At 42.0% G+C, this 13,059-nt stretch overlaps 2 protein-coding genes across 2 annotated transcripts in view; one reads left to right on the top strand and one right to left on the bottom strand.

Annotated features, from left to right (window-relative positions):
• Nucleotides 1–4,238, top strand: part of LOC123239758 (zinc finger protein 177-like) — a 15,276-nt gene extending 11,038 nt beyond the window's left edge. Inside the window, exon 3 of the mRNA XM_044667053.1 lies at nt 3,927–4,238. Within this exon, the coding sequence (XP_044522988.1) occupies nt 3,927–4,076 (150 nt within the window). The 3' untranslated portion in view covers nt 4,077–4,238. The remainder of the gene's footprint in view (nt 1–3,926) is intronic.
• Nucleotides 4,239–6,342: 2,104 nt separating this feature from the next.
• The window catches only part of LOC123239368, a 40,979-nt gene continuing 34,262 nt past the window's right edge, over nt 6,343–13,059 (bottom strand). The window contains exon 5 of the mRNA XM_044666642.1: nt 6,343–6,456. Within this exon, the coding sequence (XP_044522577.1) occupies nt 6,433–6,456 (24 nt within the window). The 3' untranslated portion in view covers nt 6,343–6,432. The remainder of the gene's footprint in view (nt 6,457–13,059) is intronic.

The raw sequence follows: 13,059 nt of genomic DNA, 5'->3' as shown, positions 1-13,059 counted from the left end.
AGGGAATGGCCCCCGGGACCCCGAGGCCCCCCTCCCAGGTGAGTGCAGCCCATCCCCAGCCCTGGCCAGGCTCCCCCAGGCTGAAATCCAACAGAACTCAGCGCTGTGTCTCCGCCAGGCCTCCAGGGGGCGCCATCCCTGCTTGTCCTCAGGGGGAGCTCCAGGGTCAGCCCTGGCTGCCCCCCATCCCCCGTGTTCTGGGGTTTCCTCCCTTGGGAGCCCCTGCCTGAAGGAGGTGGCCCAGGTTCCAGCCACACAGACCCAGGCGCTGCCATTCATTCCTCTCCCCCCCCAGTGTGACGCCCCCCTTCAGGGGGATGGCTGGTGGCAGGGCAGGGGCTGCTCAGGACATCCGGGCCCTCCTTCTGTCCTCCCAGCAAAGGCAGCCTCCAGGGCAGTCCCTGAGGTTCTCCCCCACATTCCCTGCTCACAGCCATTCCTCACTGGCTCCAGGAGGGCCTCAGGGGGAGGTGCTGGGGAATGGGGGGGTGACGGGTCCTTAGCAAAGCCACTAACAGGCTGGAGGGTACAGAGGACAGCAGGAAGCGGGCTGTGGGGTTTGGTGTCGAGGGCTGGAACCTTGGATCTAGAGTCCTCAGCCCAGTGCCAGGTTCAGAGAAGAGAATGGACTGAGTCCTCCAGAACCATCACACGACTTGGGTCACAGGAGCCTTTCTGGGCCACAGTGGGTTTGGGAGCTTCCAGCTGGCTAAATACTCCAAGGATCACGCAGTACCTGAACACATCAAAGTTGTTTTCCTGTGATCCCCTCAGGCTGGCTGTAGACTCACCATTCCCAGGGAAGCAGCTCCTTCTGCAGGGCCTTCCTAGATGACTATACAGACCTAAAGCTCTCATTCTCCCAACAGAAGTCTTCAGTATCATTCATTGCTATGATATTCTTTTTTTTAATATTTTTTCCCAGAGTTACATGATTCTTGTTCTCTCCCTCCCATCTTCCCCTCCCCCTCCTGGAGCTGACAAGCAGTTCCCCTGGGTTCTACCTATATTATCACTCAAAACCCATTTCCATATTATTCCTTTTTGTAATAATCTTTCAAAACCAAAAACCCCCAATCCTATGCCCATAAAACAGGTGATAAATCATTTGTTTTCTCCTGGATTTCTGCTCCTCCAGATCTTTTTCTGCTCTGATATTCTAATACACCAAACTCCATCCCTTCCAATTCTGTGGCCAATATTCCACTATTTGCTTGATATCTCATACACAGTGGAATAACCGGGTCTAACTCTTTAAACAGTGTAATTGCAGGCACTGATCTAAAGGCTTCTCTGTGACCACTTGGTTCATGATCTGTAATATAAAGGCTGTAAAACAATCTTTCTTTTACTGTGTATAAGATCAGTTGTAGGAAATCAAACAGAGAAAATGGGTCCATCAGGTTTTCCTGTAGAAAATTAGATGTTTGTCCAGACCTGAAGGAATCCAGTGCACTCAGGAGGCAGAAACTAGAGGGGATAGTAGTGAAGGCTGGGGAGGAGGCTGAAAAACCTGGGAAAATGCAAGGTCAGGAGATGGAGAGTCTTGTGTGAGGAACAAGAAAGATCCCCGTGTCACTGGATAGAAGAGAATAAGGAGAGAGAGAAAGCCTGAGAGAGAGCCATGTAGGTGGCTGCCCAGGTGGAATACGAAGTCCCAGAGTGCTTTAGATACCTGGGACGAGTCTAGGCTGAAGAAGGCTCCTTCGGGTGTCAGCGGCATCGCAGATCATAGAGGGCAGAGCTTGGGGTGGAGAGGCTGGCAGGGTCCGGAGGTCTTGGCCTTGGATGCCATTGGAGGACAGCTGAGATCTTGGGGTGTCAGAGCGGGTCAGGTGGGGCATTTGGGACTACTAGGAACCCCCAGAGGAGACAAGTTCCATCAAGAAGCTGTCTGCTGCCCTTGGACTGAGGTCTCTGCATTCTTCCCTTTGAGCCCAGATTTCTCTGCTTTCCTTTGAGGCTGAAACCTTTCTGCCTTCTGCTTCTAGCTAGAGCCATTCTGTCTCCCAGTTTTGGCTCCTGGGGCTGCTTCTGCTCCTGCTACTGTTGTGGGAGAGGGAATGCTGGTTCTGGCCCAAAGAATGGCAGCCCAGACCCACTCCTCTCAAGACATGAAGGTGTCTGTTGAAAGATATTACACATAATGTTTTCATGGGGATGGAAAAAGCCATTGTAGGGGGGTGGAATGGCCCCCAGATGGCCGTAGAGGGCAGTGGAATGGCCGCTGTAGGGTTCTAGGTTTCTAGATTGTATTGAGATTCTGGTGTAAGATTAAAATTAATATCCAATAGCCGCAGGTATTATATTTTATAAAGTTTATTAATAATCACTTGAAGTAGAAGAAATAAAAGGACAAAAGTAAAAGCCTGAGTGAAACCTGCTTTCCCAGCCACGATCAGGGGAAAAGAGAGCGTGAGGGCAGAACTGCACAAAACTTATGGCTTCCCTACATAGTATATAATGTGAGAAGGAACATGGGAAGTTGGGAAAGAAAGTTCTGGGGTTCAAATCCTAATTACATACTGGGAAGTTGTATCTTCCCCTGGTTGGAAACTCAGCCTTTCCTCAGACTATTCTTCCCTTGGATGTTCCAGTGGCTTTTGAGGCTGAAAATTAGGGAATGGGTCAGGAAGGGGTGACATGGAAGAGTTTCCAATACCAAGTATACCCTGTGTTTTCCATGGAGCAGACTGGAAAAGTAGAAGAGCTCTGCCTGGAGGCATGTTATTGTCAGATCTGGCCACTGCCTGGTCAGTTATTCCTCAGTCAGACTCTTAGCTTCTTCTCTTGACCCTTGAACCCCAGGTTTCTATATTTACAGGGCTCGGCTTAGAGCCTTTGCTTTTCATAAATGAACTGTTTTTGAAAATTAAGCTTGAATTGTGGTATTTTTTTGTTTTGTTTTGTTTGTTTGTTTTCAAACCCTTAACTTCTGTGTATTGGCTCCTACGTGGAAGAGTGGTAAGGGTGGGCAATGGGAGTCAAGTGACTTGCCCACACAACTGGGAAGTGTCTGAGGCCAGATTTGAACCCAGGACCTCCCATCTCTAGGTTTGGCTCTCTATCCACTGAGCTACCCAGCTACCCCCCTAAATTGTGATATTTTTGTGGAATAAATTTCCCTTTAACCTGGCTAAGTTAGAGCTCCAGAATTGCTGTCCCCTTCCTCCCAGGTTATGAAACTAAGGGGGAACCTCCCATCTTTTGTTCAGCTCAAAGGATTAAGGGCAGGACTGGGAAGCCATGGTGAACCTTGTCACATTCTGAGAGTGTGCTAGGCCACCCCAAGGCTGGGGAAAGCTTGGACTGACACCTTCCTTTTCTTTTAGATTTTGGAGTCAACTGACCACCTTAACTGACCAGTCAATTAATAAATTATTTGAAATTAAGAAATTGTGCCTCTTGTGAATTCCACTCATTACACTATTAGTGTCTTTCTTTTGAATTAGCTCAATCCTCAACCCCAGTTAATAAAATGTTATATTATAAAAAGGTGAACGCCCTTTCATTTCCTCATATATATACTCCTTTCTTTGAAACTTTGAAAAAAAATTTTGTGACCAGATCCATTCTGATACTTGGGATCAGGAGGAATTTCAGATCACCTCTCTTTCTCCTCCCCAGAATCTCCTACCTCACTCAGAGCACTTTCCATCTCCCTGATTCCATAGGGAAAAGCATTTCAGAGTAAAACATTTCTCCAGGTTTTACTCTTCCAACATGATTCTCACAACAGACACAAAATGTCAGTATTCCACTGGGCTCTGAATGACTGGTCTCCAGTGCTGGCTCTGACACTCTTCAAGGTTAGGAGTTTGGGTAAATCCTTTGAGTGCTTCAGTTTCTTTCACTCAGTTGATGAGGTTTGTACTAGATGAAATCTGAAGGTTTAGGTCTAAGTTTCGTGACTTTTGCTGGTTTAGGGCTCAATAACCCTCAAGGATGTGGCCATGGACTTCACCCAGGAGGAGTGGGGCCTGTTGGATCATTCTCAGAAAGAGCTGTACCTGGAGGTCATGCTGGAGAATGTGCAGAATCTGTTCTCTGTGGGTAAGGACCATTGCCTCTGTTAACCCTGAATCTTTCATTAAGGGAATGTCTTAGAATGAATTTTGCACTTTTGTCAATGATAAAAAAAAAAAAAAAAGTGAAAGGGCTGATCTCTGCCCTGGGTTCCCCTGCCTGCTTTTCATTAAAAAAAAAAAAAAAGTCAAATTAATAAGAATCCAAGTCATTCCCCAATTGACAAATGGTTAAAGTGTACAAATGAGCAGTTTTCAGATGAAGAAATCAAAGCTCTCACTAATATAAAAAATGTTTTAAATCCCTCTTGATTAGAGAAGAGAATTAAAAGAACTCTCAGGTACCACCTAAGCCTTACCAGATTGGCCAATATGACAATAAAGGAAAATGACCAAGGTTGGAGGGGATGTGGCAACATTTGGACACTTAATCATTGCAGGTGCAGTTGTGAATTGATCCATTTATTTTGGAGGGCAATTTGGAATGACTCCTAGAAGACAATAAATCAATGTATCCCTTTTGATCCAGTAATGCCACTACTAGGTCTGTACCCCAAAGAGACCAGAAAAAAAGAGGAAGGGCCTACTTGTAGGAAAATATGTGTAACTGCTCTTTTGGTGATAGCAAAGAATTGGAAATTGAAGGGATGTCTATCAGTTGACAAATGGCTGAATAACTCGTGGTATGTGACGGTGATGGGATGTTATTGTGCTGTAAGAAATGGTGAATGGGATGATTTCAGAAAGAGCTGGAAAAACTTGCAGGAATTGATGCAGAGTAAAATAATAAGTAGAACCTGGAAAACATTCTACACAGTAACCGTAATATTATGGAGTGATGACTTGGCTATTCTCAGTAATATAATGGTCCAGTACAATTCTGAGGGACTTATGACAAGGAATGCCACCAGAAAGAGGCTGTTGGACTTGGAATTGCAAGTGAAAGCATACAATTTTTCATTTGTTTATTTGGGTTTTGAGGTTGTGGATTTTTTATGATTATTCACTTACAAAAATAATATGAAAATAAAATAAAAAAAAAAAGTATAAAAGTGTAGCTCATAGCCCCTAACTCTGCCTAGCTAGCAAGATTATCCTTATTCCTTCTTCCCTCAAATTACAGGCCAGATGATAAGAATGGAAAGGAAGGGAATAAGTATTTCATAATATCTATTCTATGTCCTCCCCTGGGTAAAGGAGTTCCTTCATTTAACAACATTCCTATGAGTTTGATACTCTTGTGTCTTCAATTCATAGTTGAGGCAACTGAGGCAAACAGAGGTTAAATAACTTTACCAGGAGCACCCACTTACCATCTCTCTGAGGCTGGATTAAATTTTTCTGACTCAAGTTCTGTTTTTTTACCCTTTCACTACCTTTAATTTCACTGCCTTTAATTTCTAGATAATGGAAGTTGTGGAAAGTGCCTATCCTTTTATAAGAGGTAAACAATGATGGAATTTTCTGATTTCACATGGGTTCCATGATCTCTGCCCTCCTCCAAATGTCCCAACAATGAATACAATAGAAACCATTCTGTAGGCCTTACTTGCATGCCTCCTTTCAGTTATAAGGACTATATATATATTTTTTCTCTCCTGATCCCTTCTTTCTTTCTTATGTTCAGGGCTTCCAGTTCCTAGAGAAAATTTTATTTCCTGTTTTCAGCAAGGGGAAGCACCATGGCTGCTAGAGAAAAAAGGCCCAAGGAGCTCCTGTCCAGGTGAGTGTGGTGAAAGCAAGTGCATAAGGGTTGTTATCCCAAAAGACCTTTATCTGTTGTGAGGAAGGGAGTGCTAGACTTGGAGGCTGGCAGATCAATGCTGAATCATTCTGTTTATTTCCTGAGAGATGGATGATGGACTTAGCATAGAGTATGAGACATAATATATGATAGATCATAAAATAAGGTGAATATTTAGTATGTCTACAGTAAATGGCATATCTTTGCATCTGTAGAGAAAAGAAGAAAACTTATATTCCACTTTCAGAATTACTGCATGAGTTCAAAAGAGTGAAGTTGTTTCTTAGCTTAGCATATAAAATTTACCAAGAATGACCATGTGATAGTGCTTCCAAAATAATGAGAACAGACTATCTAGAAAGTTATCTGAAATGATATTTTAGGAAAGATAGAAGGGACAGTGGAGAAAGACTGTCCAATACTGTGGACAGAGCTTGCTAAGGCACAGGGTTTGAGTTGTAGGCTAGGTGTCAAGAAGTTGGTCAGGCCATTCCTCCATTCTTTACTCATGATATGAGTTGCAAAATATAATGAAACTCATGGATCTGCAAATGTCACAGGTCTATTGTGAGGTTTCATTTTTATTGTGTGTGAAAGTATTTCTAAAATCATCCATCTTGCAGATATGACCAAATAGTGTATCCAAAGACTGGTTCTGCTTGTTTAAGTCTGAAAATGCCTTTTTGCCTGGGGAAATAAAATAAAAATCAATTTACTTTCTGTCATCAGAGGAAAGAACTTATATTTCTGTGTGCTTGTGTTCTCCTTCCTTCTGTGTTTATATCATTACTTGTTTTCTTCAGAGGCTAAGACTCCTTTTGAAGTGAAGGACATGTCTACAAAACTGAGCCTTTTTGTGGAAGGATCTGGCCTCCAGAGATGCATAAACGATGGTCCCTGTCACTTCATTTTGAGAGAAATCTGTGATTCTAATATCAAGGTAAATACAAATCCAAAGAGTAAGTGTGAATTTGATGAGACTGCAGAGAAATTCAACCAATATTCAGTCCTAAATCAGTATACAAAATTTACCTCAGGAAGTGATTGTTGTCAGGATAGTGAATACAGCAAATGCTTTCCTGAAGAAGTAGGACTTGTTCAGTCACATGAGAAACCTCCTGAAATGCCCATGTATCAAGGTAACCTAGTGGGGATGGCCTTTGGCTGGAGATTAGACCTCTTTAGACATCCAAAAAGTAAATGTATAAAGATGGTTTCTATGAGTAATAAAGGTGGAAGACCTTCCATTCAAAACTCTGAGCTTGCTGCACATCAGAGAATCCACACTGCAGACAAACCTTATGAATGTAAACACTGTGGAAAGGCTTTCACTTCGAGGGGCTCACTTGCCAGACATCAGAGAATCCACACTGGAGAAAGACCTTATGAATGTAAACAATGTGGAAGAGCTTTTATAGAGAGGGGCCATTTTGCTGCACATCAGAGAATCCACAGTGGAGAGAAACCATATGAATGTAAACACTGTGGAAAGGCTTTCACTCAAAGGAGCCATCTTGCTACACATCAGAGAATCCACACTGGAGAAAAACCTTATGAATGTAAACAATGTGGAAAGGCTTTCACAAGGTGGGATGCTCTTGCTGCACATCAGAGAATCCACACTGGAGAGAAACCTTATAAATGTAAACAGTGTGGGAAGGCTTTCACTCAGAAGAGCCATCTTGCTGCACATCAGAGAATCCACTCTGGAGAGGAACCTTATGAATGTAAACACTGTGGAAAGGCTTTCACACGGAGGGACTCTCTTGCCAGACATCAGACAATCCACACTGCAGAGAAACCTTATGAATGTAAATAATGTGGAAAGGCTTTTACATGGAAGGTCTCTTGCTATACATCAGAGAATCCACACTGGAGAGAAACCTTATGAATGTACACAGTGTGGAAAAGCTTTCACAGTGAGGAGGAGTCTTGCTAAGCATCAGAGCATCCACATTAGAGAGAAACTTTATGGATATCATCAATTTGGATGGGCTTTCACATAAAGCTCCATAGTTGCTTCTTGTCAGAAAATCTTTACTGGGGGAGACCTCATGAATGAGGCTGATCTTATAGTTGGTGCTCTTATTTGACATAAGACAATCCACACTAGAGAGAAACTTTAGGAATATGATGAACATGGTAAGGCCTTCAGACAACAGTCATCTCTTATTCCCAAGTGAGAATTCCTTTGGGATAGAAATCTTATAACTGTCATGAATGAAGAAAGACATTGAAATGGAGAGTCTAGATCAGTGATTCCCAAAGTGGGTGCTACCGCCCCCTGGTGGGTGCTGCAGCAATCCAGGGGGGCAGTGATAGCCACAGGTGCATTTATCTTTCCTATTAATTGCTATTAAAATTAAAAAAAAATTAATTTCCAGGGGGCTAAGTAATATTTTTTCTGGAAAGGGGGCGGTAGGCCAAAAAAGTTTGGGAACCACTGATCTAGAGCTTGTTCACTGTGAGAAAATGTCTTCTGAATAGACCAGTCCCAGATGGATTTCCTTTTGGAAGGCTTTTAGCCAGAGATTATATCTCTTATTTCATAAGTCATAATTATACCTTCCTCTGATATTTACTTTTCTTCTAATCAGAGAGTCATTACAATGGAGAAAGGGATAAGAATTTCATTTGTTCTTATAGCTTACCAGGAAACAAGGAGATTTAAGTAGATCTCTTCAATTTTCTTCTTTGAGAGGAGAGATTTTGCACAGAGATTGAAATGGAATGTTGGAATGTGATACGCTAAGGCAGTTGGAAAGAGGAGAGCTAAGGATTGAACTGTCTCTGAGGAGGGTATTCAGTTCTGTGCCCTGAACTTGATGCAGCTCGGTTTCCCTGAAGGGAGACTGAAACTTCACCTTTCCCGGAGGATTTCCCTACCTCATTCTTGCTTCAGTCTTTTGAAATGAACTTGAATCTCTAGGAAGACTGGCAAAACTGATCAGCTGTCTGAGAGGATTTATCCTGGAGGAAAGACTGAGCCAGTCTTGAAGGATACTTCTCTCTGTGCTAGCTACATCTAAAGACATTTGAAATCCATAATTTCTAGATTAGGTTAGCAGAATAGGGAAGGAAGGAGTCAAAGGAAACTTTCAGGCTGGAGCCTTTTGGTGTATACCAAAAGGGACCTTAGACCACTCTGTGTTTTAGACTAGGGCAATTTCTGTTCCCATTCTCCCAATCTTTTCCTTGAACTTGTTTATTAAACCACCCTTTTGAGTTGATAGCCCAATGCAGGCAGATAATATTTGAGAGGGTAAAGGGGCTTGAAGGGTGAAGGGTTTCTTAGGGGGGAAGAGCTCTCTTTAGCCTCAAGTTCAGTCAAGTCTTGAGGTGCCCGCTATTGCTCTCCCTCTAGCAGGGGTTGGCCAGGAAGGGACATTTGGGGAAGTTAGGCATAAAGCAAAGTCCTGACCAAAAGTCAATTCTAATTCCTTCAGTGTCTCTATCCTGGTGCAGACTCCTGCTTGCCCTTTTACCTCCACCATATTCTACAGTGACAGAGAGCAGGCCTTGGCTCTCAGGAAAAAAGGGATTTCCCCCTGAGGTCAACTGGTCAATCCATCTTGACTAGGCCAAAATAACATCTGCTAGGGGGAACCCTTTCAGTCCTTTTAACAATCTATCACTCAGTCTATCTCTCCATTAGAGATCTAGTCTGGGACAGAGGGCAGCCATCAGCACTATGCCCAGATGGGGAGGGATTTTCCCTGGGGGTTTATTCATTAGCTCACTCAAATGAACCTACATTCCATCCTACCAGGGATTCCCCCTTTTATCCTTTTAACAGTTTGGCAAAGCCAGCTAGGTTTCTGACCTGTTTATTTTAAAAGTTGGAAAAGAAGACAGTGGATGGTTTCAGGGAGGTTTAGGGCTTACATACATTTAAAAGCCAGTGTAGGAGTAAGAGGTAGCCATCTTGGGAGGAAGTGTTCTAGTCAGTGCTAATCTGCCTAGCAACAACAGCAGCCAATCAGAACAAAACTAGTTCTGAGGCAGCCAAGCTCTTAAAGGAACATTTTAAAACATTTTTTTCCTTTTGTCAGAAGTTTTTAAGAAGTAAGACAAAGAGAAAGCTGTTAGTGACCATGGGTTACCTTGCTCTTATGACACAATTCACATGTATGTGTTACACATTCTTCTTTATCATGATATTGTATTATATATTGTTTTTCATTAATCTATATGATAGCCTGCAATGGCTAGAGATTGGTGTGGACTTATTTCACACCTCCTGATAGGTTCAGCAGTAATATTTTTATTAATCCAATTGTACTATGCCCTAGGGAAGAGAGCAGAGAACACTGACATGACAATCATGATGCTGGCAACGAAAGAAGAGATTTCACAGTTAAAGCAAATGGTTAAGCAATTGCCTGAGGAAAGGGATAACATCAAAGCAAATAATAAACAAACAGATAAGCCAAACACAGACAATGTAGACAATGTAGTAAAGGGAGGGAAAACATGGGGCTGAAGGGGCAATGCCAATCCTGTCATTGAGGGATCATACAAGTTTACAAGGAGATGCAGGCATAGTCCATATTAAAACTCACAAACCATTTACACCTGGGGACCTTGAGAGCCTAAAAAAGAAAATGCCCAAGTGGTATGTGGATCCTTTCAGAGTCATCAAAGAGTTCAAGCATGCAATCTGCTTGTATCACCCCACTTTTTCTGACATTGAAATTTTTTTATCTAATTTATCTAAATTTTTTTATCTACTACTTTTGTTTACACTGCGCAGAATGGGAAACATTCGGTCTGGAAGATTTAAGACACACAGCCTTTTTTTGTGCTATTTCCATATTACCCTTTAGACAGGTGAAATCCCATGGCTAGTAAATTACACAGACTGATGGAATCATTGTATTTCCCAAGATTATACTTCTTCCTCAAAACTATTATCACTTTAAAAGACAACAGATCTCATCTAATCACTAAATTTTACCTGTCCTCCTTCATAGCTTTCTTTAACAATTACAACCTAAGTTATTTATGGAAGTAATCCTTCTGTTTCACTGATTCTTATTTTTAAATGCTTACCTTCTATCTTAGAATCAATATTGTGTATTGGTTCCAAGGCAGAAGAATGGTAAGGGCTAGGCAATTGGGGGGGGGGGCGGTTTAAGGTACTTATCCAGGGTCACACAGCTGGTAAGTGTCTGAGGTCAGATTTAAACCTAGGACCTCCCATCTCTAGGCTTGGTGCTGTATCCATTGAATGATATAGGTGCCCTACTTCACTAATTCTTCATTTCTATTAAGTTTGCTTATTGCCTGCCATCCCACCTTTGGGAAGGGAGAATAGACTCCCTTCTATTTATTTATTTGTTTGTTTTTAAACCTTTACCTTCTATCTTAGAATCATTATTGTGTATTGATTCCAAGGCAGAAGAATGATAAGGACTAGGCAATGAGCATCAAGTGATTTGCCCAAGGTCACATAACTAGGAAGTATCTGAGAGCAGATTTGAACCCAGGACCTCCCATCTTTAGGCCTGGCTCTCAATCTACTGAGCCACCCAGCTGCCCACTTTTTAAGTTTCACTCCAAGCTTCCCATTTTTGCTAGGTAGTTCTTTTCATCTCTTAACATATCTATTTTTCTTATCCCATATTATCAAATGCTCAAAACATCACATAAATTAGTAGACATTTTTCCATTATAACTACAGCGAAGCAAAATATGCTTATGAAAAAGAGCAGCTTTCCTAAGGAACCTTTTTAATCCCTGAGATTATATGCTGCCTAAATAACACATTTAATTTTGTGAATCTACATAGCTTTAATCAGTTTGTATTTATACTTGTTTTGATTAGGTTCCCTGAGCTGATTGTCTTCAAAATTCCTGTGGCTGTTTTCGATTTACAACCCTAGCAGAAAAGCTTTAAGGAATTCATTCTGTTAGGGTCTGAGTAATCAAGCCCAGGCAGGGTTCTTGACCAAAAGGGGCAACTCAGCATGGAAGAATGGAGCAGAGAATAGGATGGAGGGTCTGAGCAGAGCACAAATTGATGCTCCAGCTTGAGGAATTTATTAGGAAAATCATCATACGTTTATATGTGATGGATGTGGGTCATAGACAGACAAGGGGAGGCAATACAGAGAGCTACTTCAAAGAAGGAAGACTTTCAGGATACAAAGTTTGGATTCTACACAGGTTTGCCAAATCCTCATTACAGGCAAAGCTCCTCCATTCATGGCTGTGTGACTAGGGATAAGGAGGATGGGGTGGGGGAAGGTCACTCAGAACACATCTAGGGGACACAGCGAGGCGCGGATGAGTCTGGGAGATATGGACCATCTGTGAAAGCTTCTAACTTGTGAGGTCCTGTTGCTGTTAAGGATGTTTGATATGTATTATAGGAAGAACTTAGAGATGTTTGAAATGCTAAATGGGAAGCGTCCTCTCTTGGTAAGAACCTCATCTGGATGCTGATGTAAATGCCTCTAGAAGAGGCAGAAGGTCCTGCCAAGGATGGACTTTGGGGCACGTGGATTGTCCCCCCAATTCTTTCTTATAGGTAAAAGGTCAAGACTCCTTAATTCAGGAGGTTTCCTGATATTGTCACAATAAGAAAATGCTTGCTTTGGCCATGAGATCCAGTGTGGCAACATCATTTTTCTCCTGGTATTTCCTGCTTGTGACCCCTTCATATTCTAATCTAGTTCTGGTAAGGCATAGCCGGTGGGTTCAAAGAACAAAAAAGAAAAGGAAGATATGGATTCCTAATATGCATCTTATAGAGCCCCAAAGATCATCACCAGCATTTATATAGTGTTTGATAAGCATTATGGGGCAAAGTTTTATACCGGGGTTGGCAAAGTATGGCTCTCGAGCCATATCTAGCTCTTTTGAGGGCCAGATCTGGCTCTTTCTGCAGGAGCTATCAAGTCAATTTTTTTCAGGTGCTGTTACAGGAGCTGCACTGTGAGCATATACAGCTCTCACGAAATTACATTTTAAAAAATGTGGCGTTACTATTTGACAAAAACTGCTGGGAAATTTGGAAAACAATATGGGAGAGATTAGGTCTAGATCAACATCTCACACCCTACACCAAGATAAATTCAGAATGGGTGAATGACTTGAATATAAAGAAGGAAATTAAATAAGTTAAGTGAACACAGAATAGTATACTTGTCAGATCTCTGGGAAAGGAAAGACTTTAAAACCAAGCAAGAGTTAGAGAAAATTACAAAATGTAAATTAAATGGTTTTGATTATATTAAACTAAAAAGCTTTTGTACAAACAAAAACAATGTAGTCAAAATCAGAAGG

The sequence above is a fragment of the Gracilinanus agilis genome, chromosome 3, assembly GCF_016433145.1.
Source record: "Gracilinanus agilis isolate LMUSP501 chromosome 3, AgileGrace, whole genome shotgun sequence".
In the NCBI taxonomy this organism is placed as follows: Eukaryota; Metazoa; Chordata; class Mammalia; order Didelphimorphia; family Didelphidae; genus Gracilinanus; species Gracilinanus agilis.
The sequence above is the reverse complement of the archived record's forward strand: the minus strand, read 5'-3'. Positions and strand labels throughout refer to the sequence as shown.